At 50.6% G+C, this 18,460-nt stretch overlaps 1 protein-coding gene across 1 annotated transcript in view; it reads right to left on the minus strand.

The window, feature by feature from the left end:
- COL17A1 (collagen type XVII alpha 1 chain) overlaps nucleotides 1–18,460 on the minus strand; it is a 56,144-nt gene that overhangs the window by 12,544 nt on the left and 25,140 nt on the right. The window contains exons 14-33 of the mRNA XM_025395555.1: nucleotides 17,309–17,470; nucleotides 16,827–16,907; nucleotides 15,051–15,095; nucleotides 13,883–14,080; nucleotides 12,673–12,891; nucleotides 12,288–12,317; nucleotides 11,855–11,881; nucleotides 10,965–10,991; nucleotides 10,793–10,855; nucleotides 9,915–10,019; nucleotides 8,039–8,101; nucleotides 7,369–7,404; nucleotides 6,736–6,789; nucleotides 6,510–6,545; nucleotides 5,988–6,023; nucleotides 5,308–5,370; nucleotides 4,006–4,041; nucleotides 3,677–3,748; nucleotides 2,678–2,704; nucleotides 1,700–1,735 (exon numbers count right to left, since the gene is read on the minus strand). Coding sequence (XP_025251340.1) covers nucleotides 1,700–1,735; nucleotides 2,678–2,704; nucleotides 3,677–3,748; nucleotides 4,006–4,041; nucleotides 5,308–5,370; nucleotides 5,988–6,023; nucleotides 6,510–6,545; nucleotides 6,736–6,789; nucleotides 7,369–7,404; nucleotides 8,039–8,101; nucleotides 9,915–10,019; nucleotides 10,793–10,855; nucleotides 10,965–10,991; nucleotides 11,855–11,881; nucleotides 12,288–12,317; nucleotides 12,673–12,891; nucleotides 13,883–14,080; nucleotides 15,051–15,095; nucleotides 16,827–16,907; nucleotides 17,309–17,470 — 1,416 coding nt within the window. The remainder of the gene's footprint in view (nucleotides 1–1,699; nucleotides 1,736–2,677; nucleotides 2,705–3,676; nucleotides 3,749–4,005; nucleotides 4,042–5,307; nucleotides 5,371–5,987; nucleotides 6,024–6,509; nucleotides 6,546–6,735; nucleotides 6,790–7,368; nucleotides 7,405–8,038; nucleotides 8,102–9,914; nucleotides 10,020–10,792; nucleotides 10,856–10,964; nucleotides 10,992–11,854; nucleotides 11,882–12,287; nucleotides 12,318–12,672; nucleotides 12,892–13,882; nucleotides 14,081–15,050; nucleotides 15,096–16,826; nucleotides 16,908–17,308; nucleotides 17,471–18,460) is intronic.

An 18,460-nucleotide genomic window follows, 5' to 3' on the forward strand; every position in this document is an offset into this window, starting at 1 on the left:
AGCAAGATGCATTAAGTCCTTTCAGCCGGAGCCCCTGGAGGCCAGAGCATCCATCTTCATTCAGGGAATTGGCTTCACTTGAGGATGTGGAAAGCTTGCCTTTCAGTGAGCCCAGAATGAGGCTGACTGGAGAGTCCTTCACGCTCCCACATTCCACCACTCTGCCTGGGAATCGCCTTAGGTGGGAAAATTACTCAAAGGTCAAAGGACAGAGGCAGTGAGCCTCCCAGGCAGAGCGGGATTCCCAGAGTGCTCTGTGGGACAGCTGTAGGGCTGTGCAGGATTAAAAGGGGCTCTGCGGGGGTAAGTCTGAGAAGGTATGAGTTATGTAAAGGTGAACAAGATCTCTTTTCTGCCTTGTGTCTCAGAGCATTGAAAATGCAAGTGTGCGTGGAGGACTTTTGAGAAGAGGACATTCCCAAACGTATCAACTGGATGCAGTGCTGAGAACTGACACTTCATGGACTCACTTGGGGAAACCATTCTTTAGGGGCCCCTTTTTTTCATTTCCCAAGTTCTGTGAGCAATTCATTCATTCACACAATGAAAGGAGACTATTGCTGTCTCCCGAAGGGAAAGCAGAGGGATGGTCTCTGCTCACCATCCTTCAGCCAGGGCTCATGAACAAGACAGGAGAAGCACTTGAGTTTGTTTTGTTGGGATGCAATCCAACATTGGGTAAAAAGGCCCTCTTGTGCATGTTGTCCAGTCAGGGTCTGAACTCCCCCTTGGACAGGAAGTCATGGGCCCTCAAAAAGGGAGGGTTTCTGTTATCCTTGGGAATTCCAAAACCTATGAGACTCTTACAAAAGGTACCATCCATTTGTGAACAGATCCATGGACCTAGTGTGATCTGCCTGGGATCTATAAACTCAGTTATCATTATTTACATTTAGTGAGCCCTAAAGAACTCCTTGGCCCAATCAGTCACTGGAAATGATTTCTGGAAAGTGGTTATTTTAGGTTCCCACCAAGAGTGACAGTGACTGCTCATGACACAGCATGACTCGATAGAATGTCAAAGTTCAGGAGCGTGTTGGGGTCACAGGAACAGAAGGAGAAAGACTGTCCCTGAGCACTGTGGATCCCTGAACTTGCTCGGGGTTGAGGTCTGATAGGCAGAACTGGATAAGAGGGTCACTGTGTGTATAGGCATCACCACATTGCCCCAGTCAGACCCCTGAGGATGAGCTCCCCTCTGAGTACCCCGACTTGCCCTCTCAGTAGCATCTTAACACTCCTCTCTGCCTGTACTAAAGCCACCTCTCAGGAAAGGTCTGATTTACTCATTCACACTAAGGCTGATGTGAATGATAAGGGCAAAGGGAGCTCCTGCCCCAGGGGAAGAGACTTGTTAGGAGGGGACCAAGCCTACATACCAGGGGGATGAAGCACTAATAGGGACATTCAGAGGCAAAACAGGGCATGGAAAGGCTCTGGGGAGGGCAGTGCCCTTCCAGAACCTCCTGCAAGGCTCAGGTTGGTGGGGTGGGGAGGTGTCTGGGGAGAGGTCGGGCTTGAGGACTCAGGGCTTGGTTCACAAACCCCTGGGCTCCCAGCCTCATAGCCCTCTGTTGGAACCACTAGATGCCACTGTTGATCCAGGCTCTGGCCAGAGAAAGGCCTCTTCCTGTCCATCCCTTCCTTCCACAAAAATGGCCAGTGAAAAGAAAGAAATCTCATTTGGAAATTCGCTTACCTTTTATTCCTGGTCGGCCAGGGGTACCGGGAAGTCCTGATGTGATTAGAACAAGTAAGTCAGGATGATGAAGGCCCAGCAATTCCAGACACCCTTCGGTAGTAACTAGTGCTCTGTCACTCAGCACAGCCACACTGCTGATTGAAACCCTGGGACGCACCAGCTTTGCCTTCCGCCTTAGTCTAGACAGTCCCTGGGGAGCCTCTTGCTCTGAGCCCTTGTCCCTCTTTGGGAAATGGGGCAACAGCGTGGCTTGGAGCAGGCAGAGGCCCATGGGCTCAGCTTTGGAGGGGTTCCATCCCTTGGGGTTATGAGCCACCTGGAGCCTGCAGAGCAGCCTCTGTCTCCCCTCTCCTCTGCAGGGGCGGGGCTGGGTTTCCTGTGTCCAATGCAGCATCACCCTCTTGCCTTTAACTACTGAACTCCTCTGTGACAGCATCGGAAGCATGTACCTATGCATTCAACTGCTGGGGGGCTGCTGCCTGATTTCATTTTCAATCTTTGCCTAATTTCTTTCAGGAAATTAGGGGATGGGTGTAGTAATATGGGGGCACAATGGTCCAACTACAGGACAGGCTTTAACACTGAGGCTGTCCCAGAGAAACTGGACTTTCCTGAGCAAGGGTGAGCGCCCGTGCGCTGCCATGCCAGTGGGGGAACTTGGGCCTCTGGAATAACAGCTCTCCTGGCTAGCAGGAGCTCTGCTATGAGCTTGGGGTTCCTCTCAGATTCCTGCACCCGAGGGGAACAGGGCACAGGCAGACAGAATTGGTACACAATCTAATCTCGTTTCTACTAGAATGGTGTTCTAGATTGTTCTGTGTCTATTTTTCCTTCCTAAGGTGCTTCTCAAGACTCACAGTGAAAGGCAGTGTGTGCCAGGGAGTTGGCAGAGGAGCGAAAACTCTGGTGACTGCAGGAAAAGCCCTGGCCCAAGCAGTTACCCCAGGAGAAGGTAGGAGTGATCCAGCGACTCACCCTGAGGTCCCTGGGGTCCTATGAGACCTGCAGAAAATCAGACACAAGAGGGAACAGTTGAAGGGTTGAGGCCATCCCTGGTAGCCACACCCACACATGCACAAACCGGTGGACATTGCAGTGGAAGGGTCAGTGGGTACAGAAGGACATGTCTCTTGCCGGGGCAGCCAGCATCCATGGACCTCTCAGCTCTGGATGGAGAGCAGTTCTTTGGGCTTTGCAGTGAAGCGACCCACTGCTTTCTCAGGCAATGGTGCTGAGCCTATTAGGGTTCACAGACCCTTTTGGAATCTGAGGACAGCCACAAACCCAGAATGCTCAACACTCATGGATCCCAATGCTGCCCCAGGTTCCCCCTCTATGGCTCCTGTTTGGGCACCCGCCAAAGGAGACTGAGGAGGCCCCTATACTCTCAGAGGCCCCCGACGAATGCCCACCCGTCTTGACCACACAGCTTTCTTGGCTGGTTTTCATTTGTTCTTCCTGTAGCCCTGAGAAGTTTGCTTTTTGCTCTCGGTGGAGACTCTAACAATGGCTTCCTCCTCTGCCCGGTGGGTGTTGGTGAGGGCCCAGTACAGTCCCAGGAGAGGACAAGAGGGGAAGGGCTCAGAGGAGCAAAATAATGAGGTGACCTTCAAGTCTGCAGTTTTCAGAGTGTCCTTGCCCCTTTCTAGAACTCCTTGTACTCAGTTGTTAATCCCACTCTTCTGATTTGCCAGACTTAGTTACCCAGAGGTGCCAGGGCCTACAGCCACAGCACACAAAACAACCTAACACTACGGCAGTTCCCTGCCGAGCTGCTGGAGGAAAACGGGATAAGGCACACATGGGTGCATCTGTGCACACCTGCAAGAACACACACACAACCATGCACACATACACCCCTTCCCCCACAACCTGCACACCTGTGCATGCACACGCACACACATGCCTACATCTGCACACACAAAGCACACACACACTAAGCAGGGCCATGGCTCCCTCTTCCGGCTCTGTTACCTGGCTTTCCTGGGTCTCCAGAAGGTCCTGGTGGGCCACGGATTCCAGGCATCCCTGTAAGACCTTGTTCACCTAGAGAGAGAATGGCCAACGTGGAAGTGTTTACATTTAGGAAAGCTAAACTGGTCATCACATCTGAGCTGATAGTTTCTGAGAGTTTTCCTAACTGACTTGCTGGCAGGTGGGAAGGAGAAGGGGAACAGAACTGGAGACTGCACACTTCCACATGCCGTACACTCCTCTGCACTATGGTTAAGGGGACTGAGGGCTGCATGCTGGAACATGGGCTGTGATGGGAGTGAGGCTGGGGCAGCAGATCAGTGACCAACCTCTTGGGCCTTGGTGTCCGTCTGGGCCAGCAGGACCTGGTAAAGTAGAAGCAAGGTCTCTCAGTTGCTCCTGGAGTGATTTCTGCGATTCCTCCCTCTCCTGTCCCAGTGTCCTTGAAGCACATTGTCTCCCAGCAGCCCACGCAAGCATGAGCCAGGGGACAGCCTTGTCTGTCACACTCTCTGGATACAGTACTCCCCCTGCCCCTTCTCCTAAACCAGCAATTGTCTCTTTTCCTGTTGAGAATTTTTCGGTGCCTTCCCATTGCATCTCAAGAAGCTTGATGCTCAATGCTTGTCGTATTTACTTGAGGGCCTAGAAGTCAAGGTCCTCCATGTTCTTGTCTCCTCTGCTCTAGGCACTATTTATTGTAACCTCTCTCCAAAACAGTGGCCTTCTGGAACCATATCTTGCTCTTTCCCATTTCTTTGTCTTTCCCTGCTCATGCCGTCATCCCTGCATGGAATTTTCCAAACTGGTCATGATTAAAATCTTTCTAACTTTTTGGGACCACTTGAAATGCCCCTTCCTCCATCCTTCCTGTTGGAAAAAAATCTCTCCTTTGACTGTATCCTCACAGCACTCTGTACCTCGCATGACACTTGTCACCTCATGCAAGTCTTATCTCCCCTTGAGGGAGGTAAAGCATCTCACTTGCCTAGCAGTGTCAGCACTAACAGCTGGGGAACTGAACGAGCGTGCAGATGCTTCATCTCCACAGGTGAGGTTTAAACCCTTCTTGGGTTTGATCCTCAACACTGGCCTTTATTTTTAGAAATGGATTCTTGCTCTGTCACCCAGACCATAGCGCAATAGTGTAATCATAGCTCACTGAGCCTCCAACTCCTGGGTTCAAGCGATCATCCTGAGTCCCTGGGATTACAGGCGTGAATCACTGCACCCGGCTACCTCTGAGATTCTTGGTCAGTTTCTGCAGCCAGGCTGACAGGCACCTCAGGTGAGCAAAAGGATAAAAACCTGGATTTGGCCATGAGACTAGCCCTTGGATTCCTGGAGCACTTGAGGTTCCTAAGGACTTCAACACTATCTTCCCCAGGGGAATGGGGAGCTTACAGGCAGCTGTAAGGCCTCTCCCAAAGTGGAAAGAAACCCACAGAGGTAACTGCAGCTCTCTGAGCCCCAGAAAGGATGCCCAGACACAGAAATGACTGGTCAAGGGAGACTCTACCAGGGGTGGGCAGATTAGAGAGCAGGAGAGGCAGTTCTAGAAGACTGCCTCCAGGGTCGTGGTGACCCCTCAAATGGGGAACTCACTGCATCCATTCCTTTGGAACACTTACCCATTGCTCCTTTCGCCCCGGGCTCACCAACAGCACCAGGCAAACCTCTCATGCCAGGCTCGCCTGCAATGGACAAAGAACTAGCTAGTTGGACACTTACAAGCTGTGTATGCTTCAACAATAGTAGTCTGCTCCCTCCTCCAAGAGGTCAAAGAAGCAGCTTCTGCTTTGATTCCAAGGTCAGGGCCACTTGGTACCCCTGGGCAGTGGCATGGGCTCACCCAGAAACCACACCTAATCAGAACCATGGGCATGTGCATGAGTCTTATCTCCTTGGAAACTGAAAACCACCCCTTAAGTCACAGCTCTATTACTATCAATTTCCTTTATAATCACGCCAGTTGGCAGGAAGTCAGTGGTTGAGAGGATACCAGTGGTGCAAACTTTCTGCTGCTTCGGGAAGAGCATATTTTCTCAACTGTATTCCCCAAAATTATCAGAGACAACCCTACACTTTCTTTTTTGCTCCAAACATTTACTGTTTGGACTATATATCTGGATACCTCCTTATCCTCCATTCCAGGCTTTATTTTCTCATCTTGTGTTTTTTCTAGATCACAAGTTCCCTGAAGGGTTTCAAACAGATTCGGTCTCTTACTTCTGGATTTTTTCCAACCTAATGACTGATGGATTTACAAAAGTCATGGATGGATTAAAGTAGATTCCCATGACAGACTGACCTGTGAGGCCTCGAGGTCCTTTCTCACCCTGGTCACCTAAAACAAACAAGGGGGAGGCAGAAAAACCACAGCTGTGAGCAAGGAAAACACCCTCACCCAGTAACAGGCCCCGGCTGCAGGTCTGTTCTCGCTGTACTGTGAGCTCCTGTGAGCGGGTGTCGGTGAGGACACAGCATTAATGCAGCCAAAGGCGCACATCTGATCTTTGGCAGAGTCAGTTCCCCCCACAGACTGAACCCCCAGCCCCTGCTGTTGCACAAATTGGTGCCATGGACACAACAGGTCAGATGCCTTGGAATGCTGTGTCTTCACCACCCCAAGAACCATTCACCACCTCAGAATTCAATGTGACATTAGTGCTTTGTTTCCCTTCTTTGTGCCCTAGTTTCCCTGAGAGTTTGGATGAGAATGAGATCCTGGTCCAGGTCCTGTGCACCCTCAGACCCTGCAGTGAGGGTCCCATCTGGGCTCCCAGGAGTGAGGCAGGCCCTGGTAATGACCGAGCAGCAGTGAGTGGCATACCTTTGGGTCCTGGTGGTCCCATCGGTCCTTTGTCACCTAAAAAGGAAATGGACACCTTGGTGTAAAATGCCCTACAGGGGACAACCAGGAAGGGGCAATGTCTGTCTCTGAAGACAGGCTCCTCCAATCCTGACTTCTCCTTCCCCTCTTGCACTTGTCAGCCTACACAAGCTGTGGGTTGTGTCCATCAGATCCTCACTGTCCCCCAGGTCTCCCTCCAGCTTACCTTTGACACCAGGAAGTCCCACTTCACCTCGGAGCCCTTGGAGACCTACAGGACCTGCCCAGCAGAAGAAACCATGCACACAGATGAGTATCCCTAGCTTTGGAATGATGAGACTTGTATGCACACACATGCACACATACAGGCACACACGCGCACACACCCTATAGTAAAAGTCAAAGGATGCTTTCCATGGACTCCTTCCCAAGTCCTTTTTAAGTCATTTTGGCCCAGCTTCCTTGCCCCTGCTGATGAACAGGCTTTAGAACACATTGTAGAGCCTTGGCAGAGGCACTGGCCACAGCTCAAGATTTTCAAGACAGCAGGACAAGCTCTGTGGCCACAGGGGACAAGACAGAGGCAGGTGCTTGCTCAGATGGAGGCAGGGTGGGGACTTCCATTTCTGAGGCTGCCAGAGGGTCTCAAGCCTTAAGCCAGGTCAGAAGGGATCTGGGCAGGACACATCAGGGAGCCCAGCCTCTGCCATAGAGGACACACAAGCAGACTTGAATTCTGTATCTCTGGGAGGCTTGCTTTATAATTGCTTCTTTGGTTTTAAAAATATTTAGTTTTCCTTTTAACATTGCCACCTTTGCCCCAGAAATACAACCTGTTTACAAGAAGCAGCACACTGACCTGGAGGGCCCTGTGGGCCAGGAGAGCCGCTGGAACCTGAGGAGGACGAGACAGCAGTCAGCAGAGGGGCAGGTACAGGTGGGGACATCTGGCCCCGGTGAAGGGCAGGTGGGGGTTGGGGATGCTGTCTTCCAGGTGAGGGCTGTGTGAGTGTATTGCAGGCCGGGAGTGACCCCAGTGCATGTCCTCCTTAGGGAGGGGGCTGCAGCTGGGTGGGATCAAACTACCCCTTGCTCTTTCCTGCTCAGAGTAGAACATTTGGGCTGGGGGAGTAGAACATTTGGGCTTTGAGAAGGGGCCCACTCTCCCTGGGTTGCCCAGACATGTTACTTTTGATGTGTGCATCTGGGCTGCAGTCAGTCAAGGAAAAGGTCTAATTTCCGATTTCCTGAATGATCCATCGACCTGCTTAGGGATCACATAACGGGGCCATTGAAGAGAGATGGAAACATGGCCCCAAGCCCATTATGGGGCTAAACTTACAGCCCCACTCTTGACTCTCCAGGGACTGCTTTTTTGGGGGATGCTCTTTGGACCCACCCACCACCCCTGCATAGGCCTGGGGCAGGTGGTTAAGGCTGTCTGGGGTCTCAGGGCCCGTTCTCTGTGATCCATCCTGAATGTGCCTTCTCCTCTGGGAAACTGATTCCTCCCTGCACACTGGACTTACCTTTGGGACCCACAGAACCTGGGACACCAGGTGGGCCGTGAGGACCTGGTTCACCAGCAGCCCCTGAGGAGAAATGGAGGGATGAGCACTTTAGGAGAGGCCCCAGTGTGGCTGCCCCCTACCCTGGCACTGTCATTTGGAGGGGATGCTTCCCACCCTGCCAGTGGTCTTGGATTCAATTGGTGCCCCAGTGAGGCCACTTATCAGCAAAACTCCAGTTCCTACCCCCAGACACTTTATAGTCTATGGAGTCTGTCACCTAGTAGGCACTCAATAAATTTTATTGTCTGGTTCAGCAATATTTTAAAGAGAAAGTAAAACTGAAAATAAAGCTTCCTGCTCACAGTCTGTTAGCATTAAGAGGATTTCTGGTATCTGTCTTGGTTTCCCCTGACAAAAGCAGTCTAATAGTTAAGGATGGAATTGCAACACCTTCCCCAGTCCCTCCAGCACTGAACCTACATCTGGGGCCTTCCCTACCTCCCTCCTGGCCTCCTTCCAGCCAGGAGAGGTGAAGGGGTGGCCTGCACCTCCACACCTGTGGGTATATCTCATCAGGTGGGACGAGAGACTGAGAAAAGAAATAAGACACAGAAACAAAGTATAGAGAAACAACAATGGGCCCAGGAGACCGGCACTCAGCGTACCAAGGACCTGCACTGGCACCAGGCTCTGAGTTTTTTCAGTTTTTATTGATGATTATTTTCATTATCTCAGCAAGAGGAATGCAGTAGGAGAGCAGGGTGATAATAAGGAGAAGGTCAGCAAAAAAACATGTGAGCAAAAGAACCTATGTCATAATTAAGTTCCAGGGGAGGTACTATGCCTGGATGTGCACGTAGGCCAGATTTATGTTTCTCTTCGCCCAAACATCTCAGTGGAGTAAAGAATAACAAAGCAGCATTGCTGCCAACATGTCTCACCTCCCGCCATCGAGAATTGAACATATGTACAATCGAGTTTTATACCGAGACTTTCCGCTCCCAGGGGCAGGCAGCAGACAGTGGCCTTCCTCTATCTCAACTGCAAGAGGCTTTTCTCTTTTACTAATCTGCCTCAGCACAGACCCTTTACAGGTGTCTGGCTGGGGGATGGTCAGGTCTTTCTCAACCCACGAGGCCATATTTCAGACTATCACATGGGGAGAAACCTTGGGCAATACTCGGCTTTCCAGGGCAGAGGTCCCTGCAGCTTTTCGCAGTGCATTGTGCCCCTGGTTTATTGAGACTAGAGAATGGCGAGGACTTTTACCAAGCATACTGCTTGTAAACATTTTGTTAACAAGGTACGTCCTGTACAGCCCTAGATCCCTTAAACCTTGATTCCATACAACACATGTTTTTTTTTTGTGAGCTCAAGGTTGGGGCAAAGTGGCTGGGGCAAAGTTACAAATTAACAACATCTCAGCAAAGCAATTGTTTAAGGTACAGATCAAAATGCAATTTCTTATGTCTTCCCTTTCTACGTAGACACAGTGTCTGATCTCTCTTTCTTTTCCCTACAGAGAGGCTCAAAGGTCTGTGCACCACTCCACCTTACAATGAACTCTGCTCTGCCCTGCCCCCTGAGCCCCACCTTGGCCTGATTCCTCACCCTCCTTACCACCCAACTCTGGGAAGGCTACTGCTCCTATGACCACTTTCCCTGTGGATTCCAGGGGTGTCCGATGGGTCCTCAGCCCTAGGACTGGCCCTGCAGCCCAGCCCAGCCCATGCCGAACGTCTCCGCAGGGCCTAGCACAGACCCTGACTCAGGGTGAGCGCTCAGTAAATGAAGGAAGGAGGGAGAGAGAGACAGAATGAAGGAGGGATGGGTGTTGACACAGAGAAGGAAGCACAGGCATAGCTAACTCTGCCAGGAAGGAATTGCCTCTTACCTCTTTCCCCTTTCTCTCCAGACCCAGGAGGCCCTGGCTCACCACGAGGTCCCATGGGGCCTTCTCGCCCTCTCTGGCCCATGGGGCCTTCCATGCCGGGATCTCCTAAAGACAAGGATGGCCAGCCTCCAAGTTAGGATCCCGTGCCCCAGCTAAGGGCTCCACAGGCAGCCTTCCACGGCAGACAGTTGCCTGGAGCCCTTCCCTGGCCTCCCCGTTTCTCTCCTGGACCCCATAGCCTTGGCTTAACCTGGAAGCCAGAGTGGCTCTTTGAAAATGTGAGTAGATCATGTTCTACCTCTGCCCCAAACCTGCACATGGCTTCTCAGCTCACCCAGAGCCAAAGCCGAAGTCCCTACACTGGCCTCTGAGGCCCCGCACAGCCTGCCTCCTCTCGGCCCATCCCTTTGGACTTTCCAGCTCAGAGGTCTCCTCCTCCCTGATGCTCCTTGAAAATTGCCCTGGGGCCTTGGCCTTGGCTGCTCCCTCTGCCTGGAATGTTTTCCCTAGATCTCTCCTGCCTGGCTCCTTCTTGCCCTTCAAATCTTTGCTCAAATGGCGGCCTCTCAGAGAGGCCTTCCCTGACTTCCCTGTGTAAAATTACCCTCCCCAGCTTTCATTTGCAAAATCCCTCCAGGCTCTTCTTTCCTGTGTCATTCGTCATCCCAACCTGCTACAGACTTCACTGTTTTTCACAGTTACTGTCTTTCTCCCCAACCCAGATCTCAGCTCCACAGCAGCAGGGTTTCTCTGCTTGGTTCCCTGATGTCTCTCCGGAGCCTAAAACAGGGCCTCGCATACAGCAGGCGCTTAATGAATGTTTATTAAATGAATGAAAGAATGAGGAATAAATGAATAAAGAAAAATGTGTTTCTTACCCACGCTGCCTTTTTGACCTTTTGGTCCTTCTGGACCTGGGTGGCCCAAGGGCCCAGGGATTCCTGTGGACACAGAAGGGTATCTCAGCCCCTGTTTTCCTCCCAGAAGCCATCAGCTAGGATTGAGCAGCTGCAACACCGGCAGCCCTGGAGGTCATCAGAGAGTACGTACCTGGAGTCCCAGGGAACCCTCGATCTCCTGCAGGAACAAAGGCAAAAGAGAGAGTGGTCAGCCGGAGGACTGTGCCCAATTCCCCAAAGAAGTCACTAGTGGGATTCGGGTAGGGTTGCCAGACTTAGCAAATAAAAATGCAGATGTCCAGTTACATTTGAATTGCACATAAACAACACATATTTTTAGTTATAAGTATGTCCCATTAAATATTTGGGACAAGTTATAGTGAAAATTATTTGTTGTTTATCTGCAAAGTTAACTGGGAGTCCTGTATTTTATCTGACAACTGCAGGTTCGGGCACTCTGGCAGCCTCAGTCCCCATCCCTAACTTGGTCAGGAAGGGTGTGCAGGCTGGAGCCTTGGGGAAGGAGCGCTGCGACAGTGACCCAGGTATATGCGAGGGTGTAGGTGGCAAGGATCTGAAGGGAAAAAAGAGACTCGAGGGCCCCAAAGTGGAAGAGCTGACTTCCTGGACTGGGGTTGCCTAGGAAGTGAGGGGGGAGCTGGAGAGAGGTGGGATCCTGTCATCTTGAACGTGGTGCTCAGTATTCTTCTGGCTGCAGAATCACCGAGGGTGACTAAGATAAAGACTCCTGCCCACATCCATACCCCCTGAGTCAGAGGCTCGGGGAATGGGGCCCAAATTCTTTTGGAGATTCCTGTGCACACGGAAGCTCTCCAACTCCGGTCAGCTGGACCAAGGAGAGCTGCTCTGTGTCCAACCAAAGGTCCCTGGGATTGGAAACCTCTCCTCCTCACACGCCTGTCCCATCTGTTGTCAAATTACTTCTTGGAGTGCAAGGTGGGTTTTCTGACACTTGCTGATTGTTTGAAACAATTAACACTTGCTAATATTTAAGGTAAAAAATGCCCATGTTATAATTACCTTTAGGTCCTGGACTTCCCATGTCACCTGAAACCAGAAAGATATGAAAACTGTGAGACGGGGCAAGAACCCAAAGGCCATACTCTGCCTTGTATGGCAGAGTAAACTGTATTTCAAGGTGAGGCAACATGCAGCGTGAGTCCCTCCCAGTCCCAGTCTACGTCACTTGGGCTCATTGCTGGTCTTCTCTTAGATGCTTCCTTATCTAAGATATTCTGACTCTAAAACCAAATCTCAACCCTCCCAACAGATACCATAAGATCATTCAACTCTTCATCCTCCCATTTAGAACAAAGAACCAACAGATACCATGAGATCATTCAGCTCTTCATCCTCCCATTTAAAACAAAGAAAAAGGTTTCTAATCCAACCAGAAAACTCGCTTCCAACTGCAGGAAATGAATCAGAGACAAGGTTCAATCCATGGCAATACCTTTAGGGCCAGGGCTTCCTCGGAGATTTCCTGCAAGAGAAAGCAAATCCTGAGTCAGCTTCACATCTCCTGTCCGTCACACACACACAATAAGGGGATCATGGTATGGGAAGAAGAAACTGAAGCAAAGACTAGAGATCAGATTCTAAATTTGGCTAGTCCGGTGATCTTGGGCAATTCTTTCCAGAACTCAGTTTTCCCAGGAGTAAAGTGGGACCACAGTCTTGGTCCCACCTACCTCTCAGGGCTATTGAGAGGATTGGAGGAGGAGAGAGGTTGAGAGTGGGCTCGATGATGGTGCCCACAGCACATGCCCACATACCACATAGATGCAAAGAAGAAAGGGACTCAGGGGAGCTGGCCCTGTGCCCGGCGATGCTCTCACCATTTTCCTGTTCCGTCATTAGCTTGTTCCTCACGAACATCCAGAGCACCTCCTGGTTGTTGCTGTTCAGCCCAATTTTGTCCAGGTCTGCTCCCACCGTGGGTGCCATGCCCTGGAGGCGGGCCTTGCTGCTTCTCTCCAGCTTCTCGTCGGACAGCATGCTGCTCCTGAACCTCTCCAGCTCGTCCACACGAGCCTTCAGCTTCCTCACCTCCTCGGCTGCAACAAACAGACACAGACTGTGTCACTGAAGGCCCGGTCCTTCGTCTTTCACACACTCGCTCCTTGTGGGGGGCCTGACACAAGGGACTGGGGCCTGTGGTGGCTTCTTCATGCTAGAATACTCATGCAGAGACAATCCGCCGTGGCCACCAGCAGGATTAGCTGCTCAGCATCACAACAGAGCCTTAAAGAAACTTGGCCTGGGAGTCAGTCTTCTCATATGAGCTGGGTGACAAAGCTTGTCCTCACTCTCCCTGTGAGGTGGTGTGAGCGCTGATAGAAATAGATATGGCTGGCCAGGCACGATGGCTCATGCCTGTAATCCCAGCACTTTGGGAGGCCGAGGGGGCCAGATCACGAGGTCAGGAGATCGAGACAATCCTGGCTAACACAGTGAAACTCCATCTCTACTAAAAATACAAAAAATTAGCCAGGCGTGGTGGAATGCGCCTGTAGTCCCAGCTACTCGGGAGGCTGAGGCAGGAGAATCCACTTGAACTCGGGAGGCGGAGGTTGCAGTGAGCCAAGATTGTACCACTGTACTCCAGCCTGGGTGACAGAGTGAGACTCTGTCTCAAAAAAAAAAAAAAAAAAAAAAAAGAAAGAAAGAAAAAAAAGAAAAAAAAGAAAAGAAATAGATATGGCTGCTTGGAAACAGCAAAAATAAAAAAGACTAAGAAAATCCTGACCTTGTTACTATGGGCAGCCAGGTGCTTAGAGCGGGGCCTACAGGTGCAGCGAGGGTGGGGCTGGGTATCAGGTGCTGCATCCAAATTCAGCTCCACCACTAAGTGGCAGCATGTCCTTGGCCAGGCACCTCCTGGGGCCTCAGATTCCTCATCTGCGGTAACAAGGGTCTGCACCAATGCATTCAGGTCCCCTCGTCCCCTAACACGTGGGCCCACTCACAGATTCCTGCCCTCCTGACCGGCAGTGGGGCCGGCCTGCCTCCTACCACACAGGCTGCCCTGCTGCCTTTGCCACATACCCAGAGCAATGAGGCCGAAGAGCAGCCCCAGGAGGAGCAGCCAGGTGAGCAGCAGGCCCAGCAGCCACTTCCACCAGCTGCAGCAGGAACCGCAGGGGCACCAGGCTGGCGCCGCTCCCCAAGGGCCACTGCCAGCACCACCAACATTGCCACCTCCTCCACTGCCACCAACACCACCGCTGCCGTAGCTGTGGATACCTGTGGAAGAGACAGGGAAAATGAAGCAAATGCAGGCGGCTCCTGCCTTTTCCCTCCAGATTCTCTGACTTTTGGTGACTTTCTGACCCGAGTGACTGTGACTGGGGGCTTTGAAGTTCCTGTGCTGTTCAACATGGGACAGGGTTGGCTCCTGGACGGAGCACAGGGCCTGGCTGGTGCTGACCAGAAGTCTGGCAATCCTGGCTTCAGCTGTGTGACCCTGAGAAGGTCACTTCACCTTTGTTTCTGTTTTTATAACATGGGGTTAAAGGATTGCCTACTTCCTGGGAGGGTTGTTGAATGAAAGGGGACAAGGCATGTAAAATAGTAGAGGAGTTAGCAGCATAGCATGAGGCTTAAACATCTTTATTTTGAATATAGCATTGATCTGCATCTGATTGGACCCAAACCTAAAGCATTCCTATCTCCGTGCCTCAGTTCACACAGTGCTTTCTTTAATCCTCACAGCGCCTAGAATTATACTCAGCTCTTCAGGGGTGCCCAGTGAATTAAAACTATGTTTTTTTTGTAATGAAAAGTGTTTTTAGTTCTCTAAAATGGGGTGGTAAGACCTGACCTGCTTCTATCAAAAGGCGGTGGAAGGAAATGAGGAAAGGCTAAGGGGCTGGAGGCGTGCATGGCTTAGTCTCTTCTTGAGCTGCTGTGTAAAGACACAGTCGCACTGTTGTGTTAGGAGACAACCTAATTAGCAAGTGTTAATTAGGGGCAGCTGGGGGCGGGGGGCCTGTTAGCTTTGTCTCCTGAGCTAAGCTCTTTCTGCGGCCACCTCTGACCCACAGCCTGCCACTCCCCTGACCCCCATCCTGCTCCCTTCTGAGCTTTTAGGGAAACTCGTTAGAGTCTGGTGGCTTCTGTGCACTGCTTCCAGGCGAGGGACTGTCATCTGGTCCATTAGCCACAAGCAGCCCCATTGGATCCTGTCACTGCAGGGTTCGTGGTTCTCACCTACCTGCAGTGGTGGTCTTGCCCTTTGTGGACACAGTCTTCAGGTCTCCTGAAAGGAAAAACAGGTTTTGATCTGAGTTTTTAAACTGGAGGAGCTGGCTGCTCTGCCTATGGAGTAGCCATTTTTTAATTCCTTTACTTTCTTAATAAATGTGCTTTCAATGACGTGCAGGAACATCCAGCACTCACTAATCTGATGTTTGTGATAATTATATCCATGAAGACATGGCTTGGCAAACAATTAATGGTGGGAGAAAGTACCATGTTTTAATTCTCTTATGACCTTAAACCTTTACACCTCAAAACATTTTTGGAACACCAAGTTATGGGTGCCACTTGCATTCCAACAATAAGCATGGTTGTGAGAAATGACTCTGATTTCTTGGTTAAGGGACTCTGAACACAAGTTCCCGACCTGGGGTGGAAGGAATCGGGAATGAGAAGGATGAGCTTGGAGGAGGATTGTTCCTCAGTCCGTGATGCTATTTGAAAGTTGAGTGTTTGGCTGGGCACAGTGGCTCACGCCTGTAATCCCGGGACTTTGAGAGGCCGAGGCGGACAGATCACGAGGTCAGAAGTTCGAGACCAGCCTGGCCAACATAGTGAAACCCCATCTCTACTAAAAATACAAAAATATTAGCTGGGTGTGGTGGCACACGCCTGTAGTCCCAGCTACTTGGGAGGCTGAAGCAGAAGAATTGTTTGAACCCAGGAGGCAGAAGTTGCAGTGAGCTGAGATCACGCCATTGCACTCCAGCCTGGGCAACAAAGCGAGACTCCTCAAAAAAAAAAAAAAAAAGTAAGAAAGTTGAGTGTTTGTGGGCATGTGTAGAATTTACTGGGCAATTTGTTCATACCTTTCATCGGATTCTGAAAAGGATCTTTTGACTCCACAGCCCTAGACCTACCCCTAAAATGTCAGGAACTGCTAACTTTAAAGACTTACAGTCAGGCCAGGCGCGTTGGCTCACGCCTGTAATCCCAGCACTTTGGGAGGCCGAGGTGGGCGGATCACAAGGTCAGGAGATCGAGACCATCCTGGCTAACACGGTGAAACCCTGTCTCTACTAAAAATACAAAAAATTAGCTGGGCGTGGTGGCGGGCGCCTGTAGTCCCAGCTGCTCAGGAGGCTGAGGCAGAAGAATGGCGGGAACCTGGGAGGTGGAGCTTGCAGTGAGCCGAGATCGCGCCACTGCACTCCAGCCTGGGTGACAGAGCAAGACTCTGTCTCAAAAAAAAGACTTACAGTCAGGTTTCAATCTCTTACCTTGTTAAACTGATAACTGATTTGATTGGCATTTATTTAAAAATGTTCTATGACTTAACATTTTCCTTCCTTTACTGACCTCCCTGAAATCAGTGATTTGGAGAGTCCTACAGGGCATCATGAAGAAATGTGGTTATCAGACAAAGAACGCAGATATTTGGGAAGAAAAAAAATAAAGCTAACAAGCGCTTTGCAAAGCATTTTTCTATTAGTTCTGAAGATTATGGAGAACAAGTAAAATGAGAAAACAGATGCCATCGTAGACGTGGCAGAGGCAGGCTTTTGCTCCAATAACGCGCACACGCAAATCACCTGGGAAGCTTGTTGAAATGCAGCTTCTGACTCAGTAGATCTGAGCTAGGGCTGGGCTCCTGCTTTTCTAACATACTCCCAGGTGTGGCTGATGCTGCTGGCCCATGGACCACACTTTGAGTAGCAAGGTCTCCAAAGACAATGAAATGAAATGTGGCCTGGCTGAAGTCAAGGTGGACAACAATCATATTTGTTCTTACCATTAGCTTCAGCTTTTAGGCCTGAGTCAGCATTGTAGGCAGCTTGCTTTTCTTTTTTTAGGGTGTCTTCTGAAAAAGCAGCTGTGGACAGAACACATTATAACCTGGCATATTCTCTTCTCAACCTCTCAACTCTGGCCTATGTTTCCCCCGCCCCCCTCTCACTACCCTGCTTGGGAAGGTCAAGGTTAGACTGGTAAGAAAAGCCCCTCTTTCCTGGGATTCATCTGCCCCAATCTGTGTTTGCCGTTAGGCTTGCTGTCACCCAAATACCTCTCTGAGAGCTCTTTGCCTGAATTTTCTCAGCTCATCTGCATTGAAGGCAGACCCTGGAACATACTATTCAGACAGGTGCTTTTCATTAGAATGGGATGGCTGTGGTTTCATGACTCATAGGGTCCCAAACCACCATGCTAGGACATTTGTTCTCCTACACTATTTGCCTTTCTTCTGAAACCCAAGCCACACGGGATCTGACGCACTCGCAGCGATGCTGGCGGGGGAGGCTGTAAAGACCTTCCCGCTGTCCTTGGTCATGATCAGCAGCTCCATCTCCTTCTTGGCAGGTGTGTTGTCTTTCTCTAGGATCAGGAACTTGCAGTCCTTGTGCAAAAGGTCATCACTCTGCACACTTGTGGTGCAGGCTGGGGAGGAAGAAAATGGGTGAGAAGGAAGGACATGTGCCAGGAGAAGGGAGAGGGGAGAAAAGACAAGAAGAGGAAGGAGAAGAAAGAGAAGGGGGGTGGAAGGTAAATTAGTAGGTGTGTATGAGGGTCTCCTGTTCTTGCTGACAGTGGTTACTACGAAGCATCTTGGGGACCAAGGACACCCTCTATGCCTGGCTGGGCCTGGCCACCAAGAGTTTGGGTCAATGTCAGAAGCTCTGGATGGCTGGTTTATGGGGGCTGCCTCCCCTCCTGGAGATTACAGGATCTTTATTGAATGGGAAAAAGTCCCCCAGTCAGGCAAGTCCTTCCTTAACTAACTTGGGTTCATTTTTATCCTTTAGGTCTTAAGCATTGCCTTCTTGGGGAGGCTTTAGCTGACCACGCCATCTAAAGCACTTCACCCTCATACACACACTCCTATCTCTACCGCATCACTTATTGCTGTCCTTAAAATCTGTATCCTTTTCTGTAATTATCTTGCATACTTTGTGTGTTTGTCATCTGCCTCCACCACTGACGTCAGCTTAGTGAAGGCAGGAATCTATCCTGTCGTGTTCACCGCTGTACTGTCAGCACTTAGGACAGTGTCCATCTGACACAAAGAAGGTGCTCAGTAAAGGCTTTCCAATAAATGAATTGTCAAATGGAAGACAACACACCAGAATTAGAACAATGGAGGAAACAGCTCACTGCATGGTGCTGAAATATGTGGATGAAGTTGATATAGATTCTATAGAAAGTAGGGAGGGTGCCAGCAGCTTCCGAGGGCTCCATGAGCTGCATGTAACAGGTAAGGGCCAAAGGCTTCCAGTCAAGGGCAGTGGCTAATGTGCAAGTGCCTGGCCCTAGGCAGGTATGGAGGGTGGAGCTTCCTGCCGCCTTCCGATAGGAACATTCATGGGAATGTTCAGCTTTATTCACTCATGGAAACATCTAAGAGGCCTTTGGGGCAAGTTGCATTTGCAG

The sequence above is a fragment of the Theropithecus gelada genome, chromosome 9, assembly GCF_003255815.1.
Source record: "Theropithecus gelada isolate Dixy chromosome 9, Tgel_1.0, whole genome shotgun sequence".
NCBI classification, from domain to species: Eukaryota; Metazoa; Chordata; class Mammalia; order Primates; family Cercopithecidae; genus Theropithecus; species Theropithecus gelada.